Source organism: Anarhichas minor, unplaced genomic scaffold (genome assembly GCF_050575085.1).
Source record: "Anarhichas minor isolate MPS153535 unplaced genomic scaffold, ASM5057508v1 ptg000090l, whole genome shotgun sequence".
Lineage (NCBI taxonomy): Eukaryota > Metazoa > Chordata > Actinopteri > Perciformes > Anarhichadidae > Anarhichas > Anarhichas minor.
The window spans coordinates 3,307,509-3,331,718 of NW_027466536.1; the positions used below are offsets into that span (position 1 = coordinate 3,307,509).

Sequence of the window (24,210 nt, forward strand, 5' to 3'; positions counted from 1 at the left end):
AAGTTGTACAGCATCACCCAGTGGACGAGTTTGGACATTGCTGTTTATTCAATTTTTTTTAAGTTGACATAACAGTATGTGAAACAACATATTCCATATTTTGTGGAATTAACATGCCAATTTATTGGAATTAGTGTGACGTATAAACTATATAGTTTGGGGTTTCATTTGAGCAGCGGGCTTTCAGAATACGTTTTCTGTAAAGTTGGAACTGGCAGATGCTCTTTCAACACCAGTATTGTTCTAAATAAATATGACTCATCATGTATTGTTGATTGTAAGCATTAATGACTCATAACAGTGTATTGCTTATTAGTACCAGCCAGCCAGTGTGTGCTCTGAGAAGGCAGCATACTGCACTATGTGTTGATTGTTACTAGCATTAGTTGCATGCTTTATCAATATCGTTTCCTCCTATTGGTCCCAAGTGCTCATACTGTACACTTTGGTAACAGCCCTGAAAAAGATTCATCGGGATCTCTGCACGATATATAAGACACGGGGATAGAGGCTTAGCTGTGTCAACAATAGCATTCAGCACACTCTGGGATTAACATGGGAAAGATAATGTGTTACCAAATGGCTTTTAAACGTATTTAGTTGAGAGTAGCAGTAGTTTAAAGTGTTACGAGGAATATTAACGTGAGGGAATCTTTGCCCAGATCCACGTCTTGAGTGAAGAAACCCCTCCAGTGGTTGGTTGGCAATGACCTTATAAGAGCACATGTGAAGTGGAAAGATGGTTTTGTAGCTGTGTGCAACGCAGCACGTTTTAGACTGAGATGCGTTTACAGTCTGTAAAGTCTGGTACCACATCGTGTGATGGTACTAAAGGAACTTATAGGCATGTTGGAAGAAAACCTCTTCTCAGTCTCATTAGATTCAAACCCACTGGTTGGTACAGGGTTACTGCAGGTCATCTGGTTTGCTAAGACTTATTTAGAGATGTGGGGTTCGATTGCTTGACATGGATCAGATGTAGTAAAAAAAGCTTCATGGCTTGAGACTGTGTTTGAAGCAATCTCTAATATCTAAACTATTAGAAAGAGAGTGGCTAGCATCTATATATAGAAGGAAGAGGGAAAAAAAGCTGAGTGCGGAAAAGAACTAGGAACATTTCGGCACTTGGTCAAGGCATTTAGGATGGGGAAGGTATGTTATTGGCATGTCAACATCACTGCTCAAACTGACAACACAGGGAACATCTGGGGAGTCCAAGCTGTGCAACAGTGTGACGCCCTCTATTACACACTCACAGAAAGCTACTAGTAACAATGACTATGCAAACACATGCTACCTTTCACGTTACACATATACGCAGGTTCGTCCTTGGCCGCGGCGTTCGGTTGCTGTCCAACATTGCTAAATTGATACAACTATAAATGAAAGTGTTTCTCAGATCATTCCCTAGGGTACATAAAATGACGTAAGATTTACACCTTGAATGTTTTGTCTACCTACAGCAGAATGTGGACAACACAGTAATTGATTACATGAGCTCTACTGTAATTCAAAAATCCCTCCATAAGTTCCAGGTTATTGTGGAAAACAACAAAACACACAGGTACGTCACTCCATCTCACATGTACGCACATCAATAATCAATAACATTCATCATGACGAGAAGATAATCCTGACCTCTGTTTGTTGGTGTTACATTCAGATTTGTTTAACGGTGAGCACGAGTAACTTCCTGCTTTCATCAAACACTGTGTTGACAATAGTGATATTGTCAACGGGGCCAACTCTGCTTGGTCTTTGGCCTGGTCTTTTCTCTTATTCTCTGCCCCCCCTTCTTACATCACACATTGTGTCTGTCTCTGGACGTGGGAGTGTCTCTTGTCTCCCTCTGGTGCTCAGGGGTTGTACTCAGCGGGGCACCATCGTCCCCCAGCCGAACTTAGCGCATCTTGTAGTCATGGGATATGGCCGCTTCACACAGCTGCCCTTTGAAATCCAGCTCGAAGGTAAATTCTATGTCGCGCTGCAGGTCAAAGAGAGGGAGAAAAGAAAGATGGCTGTCAGACGGACGGGAGGCAAATACGTGGCAGAAACTGTGAAAAAATAATAATAAGACCGGAGACTCAGATTTTCCATATTTTGACCTGACAGCAGAACGTAGTGTTAAGTAAGCATGGACTGTTTGTGTGAGACAACAGGAGGAAGTGAACCCCGCTTAGAATTTGTTGTTTGTCTGCAGTGCTGCTGCCTGTTTGACTGCTATCCAGCACTGAGGAGTAAACAATCTGTCGTGGGCAGGCAGGGGAGGAAATGAGTCATCGCTTAGCTAGGATACAGGGTATAAAGATAAGAGCTCAAATAACACTGTGAAACACTTTTTATATTCTATTTGTATTATTTATTTTCTCGCATTCTATCTTTTCTCATACATACACACGATAAATCACTTATAGGCAGATGTCATTACCATTAGTGTTGTTATTCCACATACCACACTACGCATCAGGGACATTAGACTGAACAATACTCACAATGTTTTTCTCATTGGGCTTCATGTCAATGCTGCCGACTATCTCCTCTCCTCTCCGCACCGTCAAATAGTCCTCCAGGTAAAACACCGTCTGCTTCCAGTGGGTGTATTGAGCATCTGGTGCTGGGACACACACGCGCACACACACACACACACTTTTAAAATGTATCAGTCATTTTAATATTCTAACAAAATGGTACCACAGTCTAATAAAGCAGCCTTTATAAATGATTTAGTCATGGTTTATAAATCATTTATTGATGCTTTATAGATCAGTCATAAGCCATTTATAAAAAGTGTTTACTGGTTGCCAGGTTGTGAAATAACCCTTTGGCTGGTCTTTAGCCCACAATGACTGAAAGACAACTTACCTTTTGGTAAAGGGCTGCAGGGAATCAAAACTTAGTTTTTAACAGATTATTTACGTTTACAAAGGCAGAGAAACGATAAATTCTTAATCAGTGACTTGACATTTGTAACTACTGATTCATTAGAATTTGAGAGACATAATAGGGTTTTTCCACTATCTGGCTGTCCAAAGGTTGCTCTTGTTAATTGCATAAAACTGATATACAAAGCATTAGTAAATTATTGTTTAGCCATTAAGAAAGCCGTCTGTTACATTTGAATTCTTTATAATATTAATCAACTCTGGTCTTTCTCTCTGAGCTCGGCTTCCAGTCAAGCGACGCTTTCCTTCAGTTTAGAAACGGTAAGATGGCGAGATCCACACTCGGACATCACACGTGCAGTCCGCCAAAGTAAATTAAGTGCCAAAATCTTCTTTAGATCTACAATAAAAATCCTTAAAAGTGCGAAAAAGCTTATATCATAATAGACCAGACCAATAGCGACCAGCTAGCCTAGCCACCGGGCTAAAAACCAACAAGCAAGCCAGCAGCAGTCCAGCCAACTTAAACTTGTGTGTTCCTGATAAGAAAGTTGAACCAACAAAGGTATAAACTTTGGCAACACGCCAACTAAACGACTGAGAACAGTAGATATGTCATCCTCTTGTCTTTTATTGCTCTACCCAGTTAACCCCTCTTCAGTATCTCCAAGGATCTGATGTCTATGCCAGCAAACGCCGGGTAGAAGGCACAGAGACACCATGGACAGGTTGTCAGTCCGTCATGGGGCTACCAGAGATTTACAGCAATATGGGCTTCTATCGACCTGGCGTGAATGTCAGGATGAGACTCGGCACAAACAGAGGAAGAGCTGAGGCATTGAACCGAGTCCGCGTCCTTCTAGCTGTGAAGCAATGGTGCAAAAAGAGCAAGTAGATCCACTTGAGTTCAAGACTAAGAGTGGAAGTAAAAGGCAGGAAATGCATGACCGCATTCGTGACCTCTCCGCTTCTGCTCGAGTCAATCTTCTGTCATCACTTTGTGTCTATTGCGCCACCGTGTGTGTGTGTGTGTGTGTAAACACAGACAGGTAAAATCTGACACCCCAGCCCCCAAAATAAGTGTGAGCATCCCCCAGTGCCCTGAACATTACCGGTGGCTTTACAGAGACTCAAAAGTTCGGTAACCTTTAAAATTGAATTTCTGCCAGCTTGGTGGCGTTGCCTTCAAAGACGAGCTCTCTGTGAGTCCATAGATGGAAGGGCTAGCCAATCACCATGGCTGCTGCACAGGCCGGGTTCTCCGTTTTTTTGGGCAGAGTTCAAAAGAGACACTGACAAGCTGCGTTTCTTATGCTAATTCAGTAGATGACATGGCGTTTCTACTGACCAGCATGTGTCGCAATCTTTGACCCCCCGCTTTTGCCTTTTTCTCTTTTGCTTAGAGCCTGTGTGTGTCTGATGTGAATGTCAAATGGGGACTCGATTGCACGTTTGGCTCTCTGTGTGTAAGTTTAGATCTGTGTCTTAAAGTTTTGGCAGACCAGGAGTCCTCAGGTCTGACATTGGAAAACTTGCTTGATAGACAAACTTAAAGAAAATCAATAGAGGGGAAGTAGGTATAGGGCAGAGAAAGCTTAGGTTAAGAAATGATTGTATATAAATATAGTTCTTTATGGAAAAGATGCAAGGTTCTGATGATGCCATAGTTTGATAAATAAAATATTATCAGTACCAGAGGGCAGACAGATATACTGTTCAAACCAACTTTAGAGTAATACATTCTGCTGTACATATCATTTCAATGCACGGTATTCACCACTACCACTAGAGGTCAGTCACACACAGATGTTGACACAACGTCCCCCCTGCTCACTCCAGTCCAGCTCTGTTTGGATCATGTCAACCAGCCTGATTGCTGTAATGTAAAGTGACAATGACACTTATTATTGTGATAGATGCCTTCAACGTCTCAACACAGACCACATTAGAGCTTTGCAAGTAAACTTGGCAACTATAAGTGAAGTATCCGTTCTGCTGTGCTGTCAGAATAGAGTAATACTGAACCTGACCTCTGAGTGGTGCTGTGTTATTGCTGTGAAGGCTGGTGATAGAAAAAGCTCCAATGCTTTAAAGCTACACACACACACACACACACGCACACACAGATCCCTGTATGTAAAGTAACAGACAGTGTGTGAGGCATCCTACCGGTGGAGAAACCAGTCTTCTTGTGACACTTGGTGAACTCGATGTTGAAGTAGGTGACCAGTGCATGGATGTAGTCGTTCCTCTGGATCTGCAGGCAGAATGCTGAGGTGAATGAGAGGTCCTCGAGCTTCACTGTGTAGATGTCCACCTCCTGCGGGAGTAAAGAGATGAACTCTTAAATATCTGTAGCACATGAACAAAACTGACACCACAAACCATTGATCACATTAAACTCTCCCTATTGTTCTTTTTTTAAAGGGCATTTTGGGAAGTACAGTATGCATATGTGTTAGCTAGCCCAGAGTTAGCTGAGAAGATACCGCTCTAATGCCTGCGTGTTAAATATGAAGCTACCGCAAGTAGCTGGTTAGCTTAGCAGACTGAGACTGAGAATGGAGTAACAGCTCGCTGGCTTGAAAACTGCACAAAAACTAAAGTGTTGAAACAACATGTTTTGGATTAGACAACCAAGATGTCACATTTTAATAACTGAGCCAAGCTAGCTGTGTTCCTCTGTTTCCAGCCTTTGGACTAAACCATGCTAACCAGCTGCTGGCGTCAGCTGGATTTTTAGGGTGCAGACATGTCCACGCATATTTCCAAAAATGCCAATGTCGTAGTTCTGACTTCAACCAGACCCTTTCCCCATTCAAACCTCCAACTAATGATCTTGCAACCTTACAACAATCTAAAAATCAAGAAAATGTTATATGTACTGCCAAATACATGACATTGAGGAGACCAAAACACAACTCCAAGAAATACAGTACAGCTTCTACCTCCAGAACAATATAGGGTCACCATTATACTCCAGTGGGACTGTGCCAAGATCCCAATGACAATCAAGAATACAAGGATAGGGGGACTGGCGTCGTCCTGGGAGCTCTAACTATTGTGAGGCTCCAGTTGTTATTCATGCATGGTGCTAGCGACCCAAAATCTGTAAATGTCCCCTGATTCCAGTCAGTTTAACAGGGTATCTGATAACCCATCGTCCCACTAGGCCCGGTTCAGAGAAGAACATCTTGTTCCAGATCCTGGTTTCCCGTCGGGTGAATGGCACTGCGCCAACATATCGTGTAGCTTTCAACACTGAGAAACACAGGGGAGTGCAGCCCACCCGAAAACACACAGTGCCCTGCAGGGGTAAGGCAGAGGTGTGATCACCATGTTTCTTCTGCCATCGGCTATATTAGGCATTCACTGCTAGCTTTGGTGCCAGATGCCACATGGGCTCTGGAGGAATGAGCCTTATGTTTGCTGGCATAAAAAAACAATGCAATATTAATGTCAGATTCCCCCTGCTGTCTTTAGACAATAATCACTCCCATAAACACATTTACCAGATATTTACTCTAGTCATGCGGTATAAACTTCTCAAAGTCACATTTCAAAGTTTAAGACTGCAATATAATGCAGTACAATGTTTACACCCTTGCAATTACTCTGAATGCAAAATAACAGATTTAAGAGCCCTGTCATGCAGGTGGTTATTTCTGCAGGATGATACTTGGTCTTGATCCTCAGTGAGTATTGCTACCAAAGTTTCAAGCAACAGTTTAATAACATGAGGTCCTATGTGTGCTACTCCTCAGCTATACAACTTTAATGAGGTCGGTCAGTAATCCATTTAAAGACAATAAAGCTTGTCAGCAGGGTATCATTGTGGTAAGGCTTCTTTTTTTTTTTCTTCTTCACTAGATCCCAAGACAAGCAGCATTCTCATCAGCTTCATAGATATTTTTATTAAAATGTCATGACTGATCTTGTTGCGTGATTTGTGTAATATCTCGCTGCATTTTCAAATTAAAGGCTGTCTGATATCAGAGGGGGAAAGAAAGTGGGAGCTTGACAATCAGCAACACTGAAGTCAAGGTGTGATCACAAAGCAATTTTCACCGAGTCAGAGGCGAGACGGGGCAGAGCCGTCCAATCAATACCAGCGATAAGAAGGTCAGTATGACAAAGACCACAATTAGAAGGACTAGACAGGCTGCCATTGACATGCATGGCACAGCAGCTTTATCAGTGTAATCCACGCAGTGAGAGGCACAGACAGGGCAACAGCCACACATCAAGGTTGTACTCAAACCAGCCAAAGCATTCCATACAGTATGTTTGCCAAATTATTTCACTTGTAGTTAATGTGGGAGGGTTTTACCACTGCAATCATGCTGGCAACTCTGCATTATAGTTTATAGTAGCCATCTTACTCAGCATTGTCTATGGGACGACTTCTAATGTATTGATATTGTAGAATATAATGATATAATCAGAATACCTTGTTAATAATCAGTAATGTAAAGGTAAGAAAACAATCTCAGGTCCATTTAGTAGCCATGCTTGGGCTTTTTATATGAAATGATCTTCATCAGTAGATGGAGTTCGCCCTCTACATGTTGAGATTAACATTTCTTCTGAGCACTAAGTTTTTTGATGTACGTGTTAGCTCAAAACTTGTGGGGATATGACTGAAAGCCCTAGTAAAGCTATTAAATGGACCATGTAGTTTTCTCAATGGCTGTCACTGACGCAACTGAAGTGGACAAAAGTTCTTAAAGGGCTCTGGAAACATTTTAATCTGAACATTGACGATTGCCCGTGAGGCAGTATTTACGCACGGTGGTGCTTGATGCTAAAAGCTAATGTCAGCAATGCTAACGTGCTGATGCTAAGCAGGTGCAATCATTACCATGATAACCATCTTAGTTTGGTGTCTTAGCATGCTAACATGTTAACACCAAGCACAAAGTTCAGTTGAGGCTGATGGGGATTTCATTTGTTTTGCATGTATTTAGTCATAATCCAAAGTATTGGACTCATCTTGATCAAAAAGAGAATGCTAGATGAAAAGTTAAGGAATCACCAAAGTTATGGAAAAATTCATCCTGAGGGGAACATGAATGTGTGCACAACAATTTATGGCGATCAATCAGGATTCATCTTCTGGGCACCATGAATATCTGTACCCAATTACACGCCAATCCATCCAATAGTTGTTTTAGATATTTCTGACATCTGAGAATAACTGACATTGTAATCCAACTGGATACACCAACGTCAACTCTCATTTGCACTGCATTGACAGTTGGTCAGGCTCCGTGATGAATCCATTTTCTGCCATTAGCTAAAATATGTTACCAACCTTGATGAGGCAGGCGTTTGTCACCACCTGTTTGGGGTCCACTACGTCCACCAGTGGCTCCCTCAAGGCCACATTACGGATACAGGTCATGTCAAAGCCATACACGTTCTCCCACCCTGGTAAATACAGCATGATTGAGTTACTTTACCAGCATGTTCTCAATTATTTTTTTTGTAAAATGAAAACAAATGACAAAAGTTTTCTTCTTTCCAAGTTTTGATTCAGTTAGTTCAGTGTTCTTAGGGTGGGAAAAAGCCACAGGAGATGCAAACAGTTGGGCTGCAGCTGTAAAACAACAATAGTTGCAGTCTCACTCGTAGAGCTTCCCAGAATAATCTGATATACGACCCCCAGAGTGAGACCCCCATTTTCATTTTGTACTCGGGGATGATTTGTAAACATGAGCCTCCTTGAACGCAGCCCACACTCTTGCCTTGAATATCCTTGCAGCTTCTGGCTAAAATCACACCATACATTATTCATTAAGCTCCTTAAGATAGTGTGTGAGCAAACGTCTCTATCATGACCCAAAAGGAAGAGAACTACTTTAGAGCGCAGGAAAGCTGGTGATAACGAACAGGTCGCTAACCCCCACGGAATTGTTATGAGCTCTATTTGAATATCATGCTGCCCACTTAACTAAGGCAGTTTTCAGCCCAGAGTCGCACTAATGTCCACAGGATGCTCTTAGAATACTGGAGTGCTTGCGAAGGCCACTTCTAACTCAGTCTAAAGGTCATCTTGACCAGCAGAGAAACAGTGTTTGGTCAATATATGCACTTGTCTCACCACTCTGGCTATGTGTTACACTTTAAATACAGAATAATGGTCTCCAGACATCATTGGAAAGCTTTGCATAGCAGTGAGCCAATGTGATATGACTTTCTCATGGTGTAGTGTGGTTTTCATAATTTCCCAGATGTATGGGGGAGTGTGAGTAGGAGGCCTATTGGCTATTGTTGTGTTTTAGGTTGTGCACTGGCTTCACAATGACTACAGCAGAAAAACGAACTCAATTATCACCCCCAGTGTTGTGTCTGAGGAAAAGTTCAAAATCATTTGCAGAGCTGGAAAGGTCGTGTGTGTGTGAGTATGCCCACGTTCGTGTGAGTGCAATGCGGAGGTGTGGGCGGTGTTCTACACCTGCGGTTCACTTACAATGCAAAGACATAATCCTGGTTACAGCCACCCAAGAGCCACGCAGAGGACGCCAGGGACAGCACAAGTGTGTGTCATTTCACAGTCCAGGTTCAGGTAATGCCCACTTACACACACTCACACTCACACTGAACTCACAATGTATTTTGAAGTCTTTGTACTGCCTGTCCTCTATGGCCACCACGTACAGAGAGGCGCGATCAGGAAACATTAATCCGCCAGGTTTCTGTTTGACAAACGAGGCAAAGAAATAACTCTGCAATTAACCCTGAACATACATCATAAAAGGTCGACATCACAGCACCGGGGGCATTTAATTCCTCAGCCAAGTACCAACCTTAAATTATTGAGATGTGCGTGTTCCCTCTGTGCGCAGACTGGATTAGCAGAGCTGTTTATGATGTATACGACTATAACTATTATTTTCCAATCACAGAAGATAATAAACAATAATATAAATGGTTTATGCAACATTCCTGCAAACATTATAAACTTCTTATTAATATAATATGTCTTTCCTATCCTTGCTTGTTTTCTTTCTGTTACTGTAATGATCATTGCATTTTTGAGTGGACTATATTAAAGGTGCTGAATACGAGATTGGAAGCATTTCTATTGACTCTCAACGGCTCTCACCAGGGCGACGGCTGAGCTGGCAGCTTGCAGCTAACGGTGGCAACAGCGCTAACAGTGCAAACTACAGCGACAGAGCTGACAGAGCTAAGAGTGTTTACCTGAGGCGGAACCGGAGGGTGTGTGCAACGATTCCGCAACGACAACATCGGTCGGGACGGCTTTGTCAGCTGTAACCGCCGTACGAGAGCAGTGCAGAGCAGCGGCCGTAGGCTAACCAGTGGTGCACGCTCACATGCACGCTCACATGCACTAAAAGCCCGCGCGGCCGGTCCGGCTATGAGCGACTTCATTCTCTAATCAGGTAGACGTCACTCCACTATGTCTTTACGTAGCAAATAGTTGCTTGCTGCTATATTAATGCTCTGAATCCTGTATATTGCACCTTAAAAAATGCATTAATAAAGTTGAGGAACTTTGGTCTACTGTTTGCTGTTCTTTCAATTATTGGATCGTTTTATGTTTTATGAAGAAGGGTTGCAAGTAGTACTTAAAGACTAGATAGCGACTAATTTAATACCGATAGCTGTGAATTTCATTTGGACTGTTGTTAGATGATCAGTTCATTTTTTTTAAACAATACATTTCAGCCTTAAGCTCTAGATACTGCACTCTAGCGATATGATGCCTGATGTTAATGCAGGATACACTTGCATATCATGTCTATGCACACATCAACACACACTCCACACATCCTACCAGCCACTTGTCCCTGGCAAAGATGACGGTGTTGAGCATGGATTCGTAGAAGAGGCAGTAGCCCATCCACTCAGATATTATGATGTCAACCTTCTCAACAGGAAGCTCCACCTCCTCCACCTTGCCCTTGAAGATGGTGATCACTGCAACACACGACACGTATTTTTAGGTCATAATCAATTTTTGGTATTTTGGCGGACAGAAAAGTGTCTAACGCTGAAATGTAGGAATGACAATGCCTATAAAAGTCAATACATCAATTATGCATATACAGTACGTGACAATATTGTATCACTGCGTGCAAGAAATAAACTGCAGTGTGAGACAGAAAGAAACAGGTATATAGAGTACGTGCTACCATGGCAGCCAGGGTGTTGTTATGGAAATCAAGCCTGCTGGGGTTTACAGTGGAGGAGTGGATCATTGCCCTCCCAGATATTAGCTGACTTCAGCTTTTTTTTTCTGCTTTGCCAATAAGTTATTGAAGAGTCTACCCGGTGATAAAAAAGTGTCTGTCAGAATGACATGCGAGCCTTGTTACTCCAACTGGGGATGTGTTCCTGCTTGAAACTTAGTGTTCACTGTCCTTTCAATTACTTGTGCATACTTGATATTCATAGGCTTCTAGACAGAACATTGGCTGACAGGTTGGTTTATGGAGCGATCACTTGGTAGATGCACAGTCAGTAGCTTTGGTGTCTTTTTTTTCCAGAAGCTACAGAGGTGTTATGATTGAAAACATATGCTTTGAAGTGCCATAAGTTGGCAGCATGTTTGTGCAAGTGAATATAAATGAGCTGGCCCAGTGCAGTACGGAATGATGAACACGAAACCTTCTTCTTCTTATCCTCATGCGTATCTGCCAGCCTTCCCTCTCTGCTCCTCATTCACTATGTCTGTCATGACAGTAAGCTAGTCTGTAGCTCCCTTCACTGCAGATGAAGTGCAGTGTCTTCAGAAGGGGGGGGGGGCTCTTACCACTGTCGAGGTGATTGGACTTGATGATCCTCTCTGAGTACTCTGATATACTGGAACATTCAATCTGGCAGAACAAAAAATAGAAAAAAATAATTAAATGACCATAGAAAGATAAAAGATAAGAGAATATCTTTAATGGAAGGTCTTCAACACATACGTGTCCTCAGTTTGCCTATAACGCAGATTCACAAGACTTTAAATGTCAGCTTTACTGATGTTGACTGGAATGCCTCAAAAGCTCAGTCAGCATGAATTGACCACATACATCAGGTTCAGTTTGAAAGGGGGATGCAAGGAGATCCCAAGCAAGCCCCATCACTTTTATTAACCCCCCCCCCCCACTGCTAAAGAACGATCGTGCTGTTTTATTATAATACCAGGATGCAATTTATTTTCTTCTCAGGAGGTTACTGGAAGCGTGACGATCATTGACTGTGTGTTCATCTGGCTGCTCTACCTCTCCAGGGATTCATCACAGTGAACTCCAATTCCTTCTATTATTTGGAGTAAAGACAAAGTCCAGAATTGAAACATTTTTTCTTGATGTATTGCTCCCTGCATGAAAGCTTGTCCAACAGTGCAGCCACCATAAGGTGCTCTCTGGGGTGGCAAACAAGGTCATCTTTGTTTAGTATCTCTGCGTGGGTGGCTTCCATCGCAGTCCTGAATACAAAACCACTTGCAAACAGATTTGGGAATTGAAAACTGGGCAGCTGGATCTCTGCCAGTTTTTAAGAGAAAGGGGGGGGGGGGGGGGGTGAGATACAACAGCTAACCAGCTTAGAGTTTGTGAAGGCATTCTCTCAAAGGGATTTTATTTCCTGTCTGCAGAGTTCGACGGCAAAAAGTAGCTTATTTTAAATGACTTACAGTATTTTGTGACAGTGAGCCTGACGGCAGAAGGTAGCTAACAAGGGAGGGATTATCATCTGACATTGTGCACTTCGGTTAACTTTGCTTTGCAAGAGACGTCCAGGGGTCGAGCTGAAACTGTGGAAGACAAAGGAACAAGACGGGATCGAACTTGCAAGGGGACCAGACCCTGGAACGCTGCCAGGGCATCTTACTTTAAGTAATTAGGGTGAAGATTAGTCACTACTCGGCTGCAACCAGTCGTTTGTCTCCAGTGGGAGCTTCAACCTGTAGTTTAATTAGTCTTTTGACATTTTAAATTCTTTTAAATGATCCTCTACCGCGCTGCCTTTTTTTGTCCCATAGCTCTCCTTCTGAAATACCCACATTTCTGTCACATTTTCCTCTATGCCTTCTCTGTTATACGTTTTTTTCTTTCTGAATCAACAGCTCCTTGCTTGACATATTTTGTACTTCCTCCGCCCACCAATGCAGGACTCATGGCTGATTTATTGAGGTGCCACCAATAGCAGAGTTACAACATAATAAAGCCTCCATCATTCATCAGAATAAACCCCGGACACTTCTTAGTAAGCAGCTCCCAAACAAAATGAGAACATAATTCAGGAGGAGGCGTTTGTCAATACCGATCTCTTTCAGCATCGGGGGAGTCTGAGAGTATAGATTTCCACCTGAGTGTGTGCACTCTTTTCCACCTCCCCTGGGACTCTGTTTGTCAGAGGTGTGCAGACTTATTCATGCGGCAGGAGGTCCATCTGTTCGCAATCAAGCAGGGGACTCCTGAATGAACTCATGGCAAACCCATGCTGGGACCCTTGTGGAGGGAGCCGGCTGAAAAATAGAAGCACTCAGCTGTTGCCTCGGACTCTCATGAAGAATTAAGTCTTTTGTTTTAGAGGCAGAAAAAAGGGTTATACAGTAGAGCCACACACCAAAGATTGACAAATTAGGAGATACCATCTTCTTTTTCTTGTCGTTGCAGTATAACACACAGACTGGAATTCAATTATGGCTTCTGCTTTCTAGCTGAGGTCTTCACTTTCCCCACTGAGCGTGCCTGCAGGGTGCTTGACATTAGAACAGCCTCCCTGGAGCAGCCCTGCTCTCTGCTGCCTATTAGTGGAGGGCTGGTCAAGATGCTGCTGGTGGCGCCCACGGTCTTCTGTCCGTCAACTGCTCACACACACACAACACCTATTAAATACCCGACTGTATCAACTGCAAAAACAAACGGGAGCGCCACATGTTGCACTAGGTGTACGCATCCCAGTGCATTGCTGTGATAATAGGGCTGCCAACGTCAGCCCTCTAATTGGCAACGATTCCTCATCTTTTTTTCAGAATCGCTGCGACAGGAGACAGCCATTAGCCATGTGTCCATCAGCGTCATGCTGCAGTGGGAGCGCTGAGGCCTCGAGGCGTGTTTGCAGTCAACACACTCTCACTGGTGTCGGGAAGAGTCCCTGTCGCTGTCGTGCTGCCACAAGTCCTTTTCTCTGGAGTCGCAGCAAAGTGTAAGTGTGTTTAATGGAACGTAGCTGAAGCCTCATGGAAATGTCACATCACATGCTAATTTACATCCCTGTGTATTTTTTACATACTGTACAAACAAAATGAAAAAGGTTTTTTTGGGGGTGTTCTTACATCGAAACGTATCTGACTCTAACTGGCTTTATCATTAGATGTCCTCTTTTGTCTTTTAGGTTTTAACCGCAATGCAGAGAGCAGTTATCTAAACTACATGACTCTTTGTCACTCGTGCATGAGATGCAACATTTATTGAATCCATGTGATCCAAGCCTGGATCAGATCCCGTCACTGTGCTGCTAACCCCTCACATATCAAACCACCTGTTAAAGCCCTATTCCACCATGATTTTATTTCAGAGTCGCGTTTGGACCCTGATACATCTGCTTGAAGATCTAGTTTACATCGGCCCTCTGTGATTTCATGGCGGGCAGTTTACAATCTGCACGTGTGAGCTGGTGGACTGAAGTTGCCACCAATAGTTTAATACCAGGGGTTGTTGAGAGCTGGAATGATTCATGGACTGACCACACTACACACTCTTTATTTACTGTACTTGTTGGGGTTTAAATAAAATCCCACACACTGCTCTCCTGCCGGTAACCGTTCCGTTATTGCTACAGGTCTGTGAAATTTTATATTCTTCAAAAATTGTCTCCCTAAAACGTTTTCAGGAAGAAAAATATTAAATTCAAAATGAACGTCTGTTAAGTGTGAGCTCAGTTTATCGTGATTATATTACTCTGATAGGTATAGAATTCAGCAGAGAGTCTTTTATGGTTACTCTGTGGAGCCAGAATGGAGGTTATCACTCTTCTTTTTTATGTAACGAGGTCCATATGACAGAGTGAAGCTATTGTTGGCCCAGAGCCCAGCCCTTCCACCTCTCAAGCCCATCTTTCACATGGAGCTTTACGAGCTTTAGTTTTGATAAAGGCATCGGGCATTGGTGCAGAACTCAAACTGAGAGCATCCAAGTCAAAGGTGAACCAAATCCCCGAAATATTAGCCCCATTTACGTTGATAAAGCCTTTCCAGATGGGCAGGAGTAACGCTATAGTGTGTGGTAAAGCGTACAAAAAGAGAGATAGACGAACTGAGCGAGACTGCAGCAGAGGGAAGGAAAACAAATATGGGATGCGAGGCAAAGTCACACATAAACACATAATGTCAACCAGTAGCTCAGCACAAGTCTCTTGGCAATTCCAAGTTAATCACCCCCTAACCCTCCCGGTCCTTCCATTTGTCTGGAGCAAAAATTTCCACGTGGTTATCCCAAACTGTTGGTGTGTATCCGGCATGTATTTCTCAGATGTGCCCTGACTACCAATTACTTCTGCCGCGGGACACAATGAAAAGAGAGCTCTTAAATCGCTGCGGCTCAGCCTGTCAACCGGCCTGAGCGGCCACACGCTTTTATCACTTGCCTGTCAGACGAGATATTCCTCGAAAGACTACAGGGCGCCTGACGTACAAGTGGTTAGTATGTATATACAGGGAGGCAGTCGTACACACACATGGACATGCACAGAGTGCGAGCGGCTCCGCAGTGATTGGACCCTGATGGTTCAGCATGATAACGCTCCACTGAAATGAAAACACGTCTTACCCCATACACGTGCTTTGCCCCCGCTTTGGCCGCGAACATGGACAGAATCCCTGTCCCGCTTCCCACGTCCAGCACGATTTTGTCCTTGAAGACGTGCTTGTTGTGGTACATGGAGTTCCGGTAGGTGAGCGTCCTCACTTCGTCCTTCAGCATCTCCTGGTTTAGCATATGACAGAATGATTTGAAGATGTTGACACAGCTGGAAATTTTGTTTTGTTGAATTGAAAACATTGGATGGACATGGAGGTCTGGATTTGCTGTGATATCCGCAGTGAAGCGGTGACAAATAGCACACAGCCTTCACTTAATCTTGCTCTATTTCGTCTCTGCCGTATGGCTCTATATTCAAATCTATAGCTGGTGTCACTGAATAATCACCATGAGCCTCCAGGCTCAGTCCGTCTGCATTTCTTACCGAGTGCACGCATATGTGTGAGTGTGAAGAATAGTCAGAAATGACAAAAAGAACACACCTGTCCTACTTTCCAAAAAAACATTAAAGATTCATCTCACAAGGTCATGCTTTTTTTATATTATGTTTCCTCCGCAGGCAATGCAGCTGAACCGATACAATATTCAATTCTTGAAATCATATGAGACACATAAAGGGAGATTTGTCTTAGAAATAGCTGCGAAAGTAAAGTTGCACCAATCCTCTACCATTCGCCATCAAGTCCAGCCTTTGAGCAGAGCTAAGCTGAGCTAAGCTTGAGGCAGAGATTTCTCCCAGGCAGGGTTCAGATCTCATGTCCTTTGATGGATTTAGCTGAGCGTAACCCCAGCCATGGTTCTAAGCGCCTATGACATAAAGCATTTAGTTGTTGTAGGTTGTAGTCCGGAGCAGGAGGAGGCTGAGAGAGGCTCAGTTTAGTTTTTTCAAATGTCACACGTGATCATCATTAAAGAGCCTTACCGACACACAATAGAGGAGTCTGAGATGATAAGGTCCAAGAAGAGAAAAAAAGAAGAAGCAAAAGATGGAGACCAATTTGAGCAGAACAAAAGAAACTGTGAAAGCCAATTCATGATTTCTGCCCAGCCACTGCTGTCACTGATGTGGCAATAGCAATGTGTTTTCCTACACTGTGACACGAGTGTGTGCAGCACAAAGTTGTTCAATTTGACTCATTCACTCTGGCTTTCTGTGCTTCGTAAAGTGACTTCGTGGTTTTAGTCGTTAGTCCACGACTCACTGAGGTGAGTTTCCTTTGCTTGATTTTTCTTTTCAATTTTCTGACCAAATGAATAACGGAAGCTTTGGCCAAAATCCGCGTGAAAACGATTTAGCGGTTCTTTAACGGAAATATAATGAGCGCATTATAATCATATACAGTAGTAATAAAACACAATCTATGTATGTTTATTATGCATTATAGACATGGGCTTGCAAAGAAAGCCAGTAAGTAAACAACAACGGTATTATGATACTTGACCCTATGAGTCATTATAAGATGGTTTTTATTTTCTTCTTTTATTTATAAGCACTATTACTCCTTTGGATAAACCCCACCATCAAACAGGAAGTCTGCAGTTTGACTATATTTTCTGAGCACTTATGGGGAAGTGAAAAGGCAACTGTCCATTTAAACGTCAACAAGATATTTCCTCTTTCAATTTTGATCTATTGCATCTCCAAACGCAATTGTGTTTACATCCAGGTTTGCAAAAGGATGGATGACTGGTGTTCACTGATGATGGCATCAGATGCCCAACAGCAACATCTTGGGCAGTTGGTGGTTTTGCTGTTTTGCATTTTCTCTCTCCAGAGCTGCAGACCTGGAGGTTAATCGGGGGACACGGCACACACCTGGGCCTATGAATATAAACCAGAGCAGACACAGGACCAAGAAAACAGAATAAAAAAACAACATACCTCATGTATACCAAAGTGGGCATAAGAGTCAAAGTAGTAGTCTCGTGAGGTCATGTCCTCTGGGCTAAGGAACTTGGACATCTTCCCCCGTCCGGGACAGCTAGGAAGGCTGGCAGCACGGGGCGTGTGTGGCGGCAGAGGAGACCGTGAGGCATGCCGGATGGAAGGCACCGGCTTGGGAAACGAGGTGGGCTGTGCGGTCTGTGATGAAATGATGCGGATCGGCCGTGGCTGTGGCTGTGGTTGCTAGAAAGAGAGAGCGAGAAAATGAGGAAAAACACTTCATTGAGGCTGAGGGCTCTGGGTGTTTGTTATTCAAATCACTTTCCAAGGAAGAAACAAAACATGGATGCAGCAAGCGACTCGGCATTACATGGTTCGGGCAACGATTGGCTTGTCTCGTCATCCATTCCCCTTAATAATTTCATCTGCTCTCGTCCCTCTCAGCTCAACTCTCAGGCTACCGTTCCATGAAGCCGTCTGGTGATTTCACAGAGTCCAGAGAATCTATTGAGTCGGGAGAATACTCTGATTACTGACGTGAAGTCAGCCTGTATGTCATCAGAACAGATGGCAAGAAAGCTCAGTTCTGCACAGACGGTACACCCATAATGCCCTGATTATCACCTGTAAGGCCAGCTGGGAAGATCTAGCCATGGTGTGTGTGAGTGTGTATTGGTTTTGCGATTGAGACAGAGAGAGAGATGAAGAAACGGACTCCCAGGATCTCAGTTTTGAGCCAGTAAGCTGTTCTGGTGTTTGTACTCATTCCAACTTTCAGCCCTCTAAGAATAAATGATAAATAGTTGGCAAGGTGGATGAAATTAGGTTGACGGCGATGCTCAGTATATCTTTTTGTTAATCTCGGAGAAGAAAGAAAAGAGAAAATTGAGAGGCTTGTGTCTCAGGAATGCAAAAAGTTTCAGAGCTTCACCTCCAACCTCCAAGGCCGTTCAGCTTTTCAAAGAAGATTGTTTCCCGTCTTCATTGTTGAGGCGATGGGCGGCAGAATTTAACCCGCAGAAGTACATCCATATCTACAACCGTGATCTCAAGTCACTTCAGATAATTGTTCCAATATAAACTTCACTTTGAAGTCTGTCCTGCATCCTTTAATGTAATGTAATAAGGCTGGAATGTAACAGAGTCAATACGGTGGAGAACCTTACTAATGGATGAAGTCATGCTGTTGGATCTAGTGGACTTAAAGTAGGATATCAGTCGGTGACATTGATTTTTTTCCTTGTTTGAGAGAATCAATCATCCTCCTCCCACCTGTATCTTTCCCTAGGATGGACATCATATTTATCTTTGTCCTCTCTCTTCCTGCTGGGCCTAAATGCCATGAACTGGGACATATTGACTGGTCACACTATTGCCTTAAAGCTGAAATATCAGGTGTTAACCATGTTAGCTTCATGGCTCTAGACCAGGGGTGGGCAATTATTTTTCCCAAGAGGCCACATGAGAAAAAGGGACTGTTGTGGAGGGCCGGATCAATAGACTGAACTCAATCCTGCTCAATATTATTCCACCTCTTTATAAAAAGCAATACATTGTATGGTTTTGATAAGCTGCGAGAGGTAAGAGTAAATATTATGATGAGTGGTGGAATATAACGAAGTATATTTGCTTATGTACTGTACTTATGTACAAATTCAAGGTACTTTACTTGAGTATTTCCATTTTTTTTAACGTTGTACTTCCACTCCACTACATCTCAGAGGGAAATATTGTATATTTAACTCCACTACATTTATCTGGCAGCTTTAGTTACTTGTTACTTTAAACATAATTTCTCAAACCCTTCCTAACTACCCAAACTGAACAACAGTGTTAAAATGAGCTCCACCTTAAACATCTGCAGCAGGAATAATGAAATATATACATAATGTAATATCCATATATAATAGTAAAACACTGACAGGGATCATGTTTCTGCAAAATGAGTACTTTTATTACTATTGTTTGCAGTCCAATGATCTCATTTTCTGTTTTTCAGTTCAGTGCGAGAAATGTAGTCTGTGTTGGGCTTGAACGAGTGCACTGAAGTCAGGCTGAATGTGTGAGGTGGAGATGTGAAGGACAGCTGACAGGTGATCGTCAGCGAGAGAGGCTCTGGATTTGTTAAACTTCATCCCGGAGAATGTTTGTTCACATATGGAGGTCGATCCAAAGAGAACCAACATCTTCTGAGCACGTTGCTTTTGCAGTTTAGCTAGCATTATTCCTAATTTCCCATTGACGTCCCGGGGGCCGTACAATGCCACGGTCTGCTCTAGACGGTAATCTCGGGCAGTCCACCACTTTAGTCCGGACTGAAATGTCTCCACAATTATTGGACGGATAGTGACATTTTGTACAGACAGATCATGACCTTCCCTCATTACCACCAACGAGGTACCCTTGAGCAAGGCCCCAACTGCTCCAGTGGGGCTGATGGCTATAGATCAGACTGTGACAGATCAGTGCGTTCCTGGAAAAGAGAGCATTGCTCTCTGTGAAATTTTAATTTGGCTTTGGTTTATGACCAAAACTAATCAGCCTCAGTGGTGTGTCAAATAATGCTAATTAGCAAATGTAAACATGCTGACCCACTGTGAACATGTGAATATTATTCCACCAGCATGTTAGCATGCTAACATTAGCATTTCACCCATTTATGGAGCAGCTGGCTGTAGACTCTCATGTACTGTGAATGACAGCTCATTTCATAGCTACCCAGTTAGCCTTCTACTACTATACATGTCGAGTGCTTTCTCCTTAGTACACCTGGAACATCCACACATGACTTACTGAATAAATCATTCAATCAATAATCAAATCATTCAAAATCTAAAGCTAAATTTGCATGGGAATCCTAAAATACTACAGAATGAGCTAGAATAGCAATTATTAGGCTAAGTAATAATAATTTGAGTGCTGCCTTCTTTTAATGGATTTGAAGTTGATTGGTACAAATTATGTTAGTGATAAAGCATCTGTATATAAAAACTGTCTTCTGAGCAACAAATTCTGAGCATTTAGCTTTTTAGCATTCAACCCAACTAACAAACTTGATGTACCAGCATTTCATAAAACAACAGCAGGGGAGCATGAGATCATGGAGAGACATCTCCATGATCATGACAAACACATGTTTCCAGGTTCAGTCATGATATGCACACACTCCTAAAGACTGCAGATGAAATCTTGGCATGCTCTAAAAATAAATTACAACACTGAAAGACAAAACGCAGGATTTGATAACCAGCTGTCCCTTAAAGAGTCAATAATCACAAGACAGGGCCACAGAAGCGGTGATTAAAGCTGCCAAGTTTAATACTCAATCAATGAGAACTTTCTAAAAGTTGCGGTAAAACGAAATCGCCCCTGGCCATCGTTAACGGAGAGATTAAAGTAGATTTTGGGTGCAGTACGATCAGAGGAGAGCAGCTGCAGTGAGTGTAACTGAGACACGTCCTTGCCTCTGACCCCGCAGACAGATAAACTCACGGGGTTGCATTTCAGACTGGATCTTCGTCCACACACTGAGGTGAGAATTGTTATTGGAGAAGGGCATTCGATTGGCACTTATGTGTTTGTAATTGTTTGGCTGTTAAAGATGGCGCCTGCTTGTTAGTCCTGAAGTCAGTGATAACGTCAGTAGGTGGATACGTGGGGAATGCTCTGTTTTAATGCATATCCGAAGAAAAGTACCAGATAGCTGACTTAAAGGGCGATAATGGCCGACAGCAGGAAGAGCTTTTTTACTGTGATAAAGTCGAAGGAAATCAGCATCAATGTCAGGAAAGAGTATCTGTTTGGTCCTCTGCCATTACGGCACTTAGGTGCCTCTGAGAACACACATTCCAAAGCAGCAGAGAGCAGAGGAAGGCAGAGATCATCCATCCATCCATCCAGTGTCTTCTTATCGTAATGTATCAGCTGCCTGCTGCCCTCCCACGTGAGCGCATTGACTACATGTTGAGAGCTTGAGGGATGCTTCGCCCATGAATGAACTTGCTTTGAGGTAACTTTTTTCTTTCTTTTGATGAATAATCATTAATATAGAGCAACATGAGGCCAACTTCACAGGGTGTTTGTATCTCTTCAGCATTAGCTATCCCTCAGCAGTCACATTGTGAATACAGATGTGGCACTGCACTTAATACAAAATTGGGCTCATGTGGTGTTGCTCTGAATTTATAACAAAAAAAAAAGCTACATTGGATGAATTCTTCAATGAAACGTGAAATAATGTAGATCATATAATGTGCATTTGGGAAAATGCATTATCAGATTTTTTTTGGGGGGGGGGGGGGCTACAAATGGTAGACCTAAACTATTTCCTGCATCCTGGGGATCCCTAGGGCCCTGTCAGGCGACCAGGAAGCCAATAAAGTAGACTCATCACGTCTTCAGCTTGCCCCCCCCCCCCCCAAAAAAAAAACAGCTGCTCCATACAAGTCGCAGCATTCTCCGTGTCGTCTGATCTGCGGGGTGCTGCAGCACCTTGGACAGCGCAAGTCATTCTGATCTCAGCAGCACACTCTGCCCCGTTCAGCCTCATCATCCTCACAGCGTCTTCCTCATTTAAACGGGTTGTCTTCATGCAAATGCATTATAATATATTTAGATTTCTTTCGACAAAACGAGTGGGCATGGGGGGGGGGGGGGGGATCTAACGTCCTGCCACTGTCCCATCTTCTAAAATATAAGTGAAATCACACCGCAACATTGGGAGCTACACGGTTAAAAAAGCTTGACCAGTAAAAATATGCTTGATTTTTTTTTTCCAAGTGTACTCGATGTTGGAAATACTAATTTGCCTCAAGCCTGCTCTGCACAACATGTTTCATTTCAACATCCTTGCAGAGATGCAGCCTATATCTGATCACTCAGGCTGCTGTCTCACTATCCGGACGGAATCTGCATTTTGTCCGGGATGCAACTTCTACTAAAGATAAACATGCTGCAGGACTCTGACAGAGCCTTCTCATATACCTTTTTTATAATAAGGTGTCTCTCTCACACTTACCTCAATGCTCTCAGACTCCGCCATTTTTCTCCTGAGGAGCATGCAGCGGGAGTGTTTGATTCCCATAGGAGCCAGAAAAAAAGACTGCGCTCAACACCTGATAGAAGTAAAGAGGATGAGGAAATAGTATGCGCCTCAACGATGTTCTCCTTAGTTCTGTATCGTTCAACAGCAATTGTCATTCACATCCCAAACTGCAGTGTTCTTTAGAAATTCGAAGACTGGGAAAAGACACGAAACTACGCGAGGTCCCAAAAGCAGTGCCGCCGCTGTTGCCGTCATGTGTAGCGGATTCCATGGTGCAAAAGTTTGAGGTCCACCGGTGTGCATTCCTGGAGAGCACGAGAGAAAAAGGCATCAATTGGCATCAGAGATCAGACTGATGGAAAATGCACCGTCCCGTCCCCTTGACCCTGCGAGCGCAGACATGAGTCCCAGAAGATTGCGCCACTAAAAGCAACAGATTGTCATGAAAACACCGGTTAAGTCGCAGTTTGATTGATTCCTCTACCGCGTTTCTAAAAATAGCGCCTCGTCCGCTGCTGCCTCGCAAGAGTGCCACAGAGAGCCTACATGCACGGAAATCTGATGCCTCTTAAAACGTGTCCACGGGTTTCTTATTGTTATCTTATCTTACTCGTTATTTTGCATGGAACCCCTCTGGAAGCTTTTGCTCTCCATCCTCGCAAAGTGCTGAACGCTGCCTGCCCAGAGAAAGTTGGAGTTTGGTTCACTCCTTGTTGAAGAGCGAGGACGCTCTGTACTCAGGTTACACACACACACACACACACACACACACACACACACACACACACACACACACACACACACACACACACACACACAGATAGTGTGAGGAAGTGACCACTCCTGTCTCATTGACCAGAGGGGCAGTGACAGGGCTGGCTGCTGTTTGCACGCCTGTTATATGCTTCACTTGCTCTGCTCTGTCCGGGGATGCAGCAGAACGTCCCCAACAAACACACATTCACGTGACATCGTTCCCCTCTGATGCCTCTCTTTCCTCTCTCAGCTGTTAGACACCTGTGCCTCTCTAATAAAAATGATTGCAGGTTTTCCCTTGACACGTAACCAGGATGTTCTCTTGAGATATTTTGCCAAAATTTAAAAACAAATTTAAAAACATGATTCTGGCTAAACTGCAGTGGTTTTCTTAATGACTGCAGGATGGCATTGCAGTCAGAGCTAGCGTATCTCGTCTCTGAAGCCTTCTGCTTTTGCCCCGGAATCTATTTGAGGAGAGGCCATCCCTCGCTGCCACCCACACCACTCACCACTTGTTACATTATTTAGTAGAGAGGGTAGGCAGACAGTCTCCCGGCACCAGTAGGCATCAGGAACCTGCCAAGATCCTATTTTTGGTGCCCACACCTATAGAGCCATCATACGCACAAATACCTGTTACCCGCAAAATGCAAGAAAACCTGGATAAGTACATGATGTAAAGATTATCTGGGCGAATAAACATGATAGCTGCGCAGGTAGTCATGTACTTTGCATCGAAGCAAACAAGACTAAGTGTCCATCCACATTAGCGGCTCTGTAGCGCTATTCTTAGACGTTTGAGCAAACCTTAGCTTGCTAACATGTTCACAAAGATAATGTTCACATGTCAGTAATTAG

At 43.3% G+C, this 24,210-nt stretch overlaps 1 protein-coding gene across 2 annotated transcripts; it reads right to left on the bottom strand.

Annotated features, from left to right (window-relative positions):
• Window positions 1-122: 122 nt before the first annotated feature.
• On the bottom strand, window positions 123-22,647 carry LOC142938786 (protein arginine N-methyltransferase 8). Of its 2 annotated transcripts, none has more exons than XM_076082187.1 (10): window positions 22,567-22,647; window positions 17,547-17,792; window positions 15,674-15,829; window positions 11,665-11,728; window positions 10,687-10,829; window positions 9,493-9,580; window positions 8,197-8,312; window positions 5,052-5,202; window positions 2,493-2,614; window positions 123-1,984 (listed from the first exon to the last, which is right to left on the bottom strand). In XM_076082187.1, the coding sequence occupies exons 1-10, from the start codon at window positions 22,630-22,632 to the stop codon at window positions 1,901-1,903; spliced, it is 1,236 nt and encodes a 411-aa protein (XP_075938302.1). In that variant the 5' UTR covers window positions 22,633-22,647; the 3' UTR covers window positions 123-1,900. The 2 variants fall into 2 exon arrangements, with proteins under 2 accessions (XP_075938302.1, XP_075938301.1); XM_076082186.1 differs by having other exon boundaries at window positions 17,547-17,777; window positions 22,567-22,632.
• Between the last annotated feature and the right edge of the window lie 1,563 nt (window positions 22,648-24,210).

Coding starts and splice junctions, on each gene's coding strand:
- LOC142938786 (XM_076082187.1), bottom strand. CDS start 22,632: ATGGGAATCAAACACTCCCGCTGCATGCTCCTCAGGAGAAAAATGGCG. Junction 15,830..17,546: donor CCCACTTTGGTATACATGAG/GTATGTTGTTTT, acceptor ATGCTAAACCAG/GAGATGCTGAAGGACGAAGT. Junction 10,830..11,664: donor GTCCAATCACCTCGACAGTG/GTAAGAGCCCCC, acceptor CGTGTGTTGCAG/TGATCACCATCTTCAAGGGC.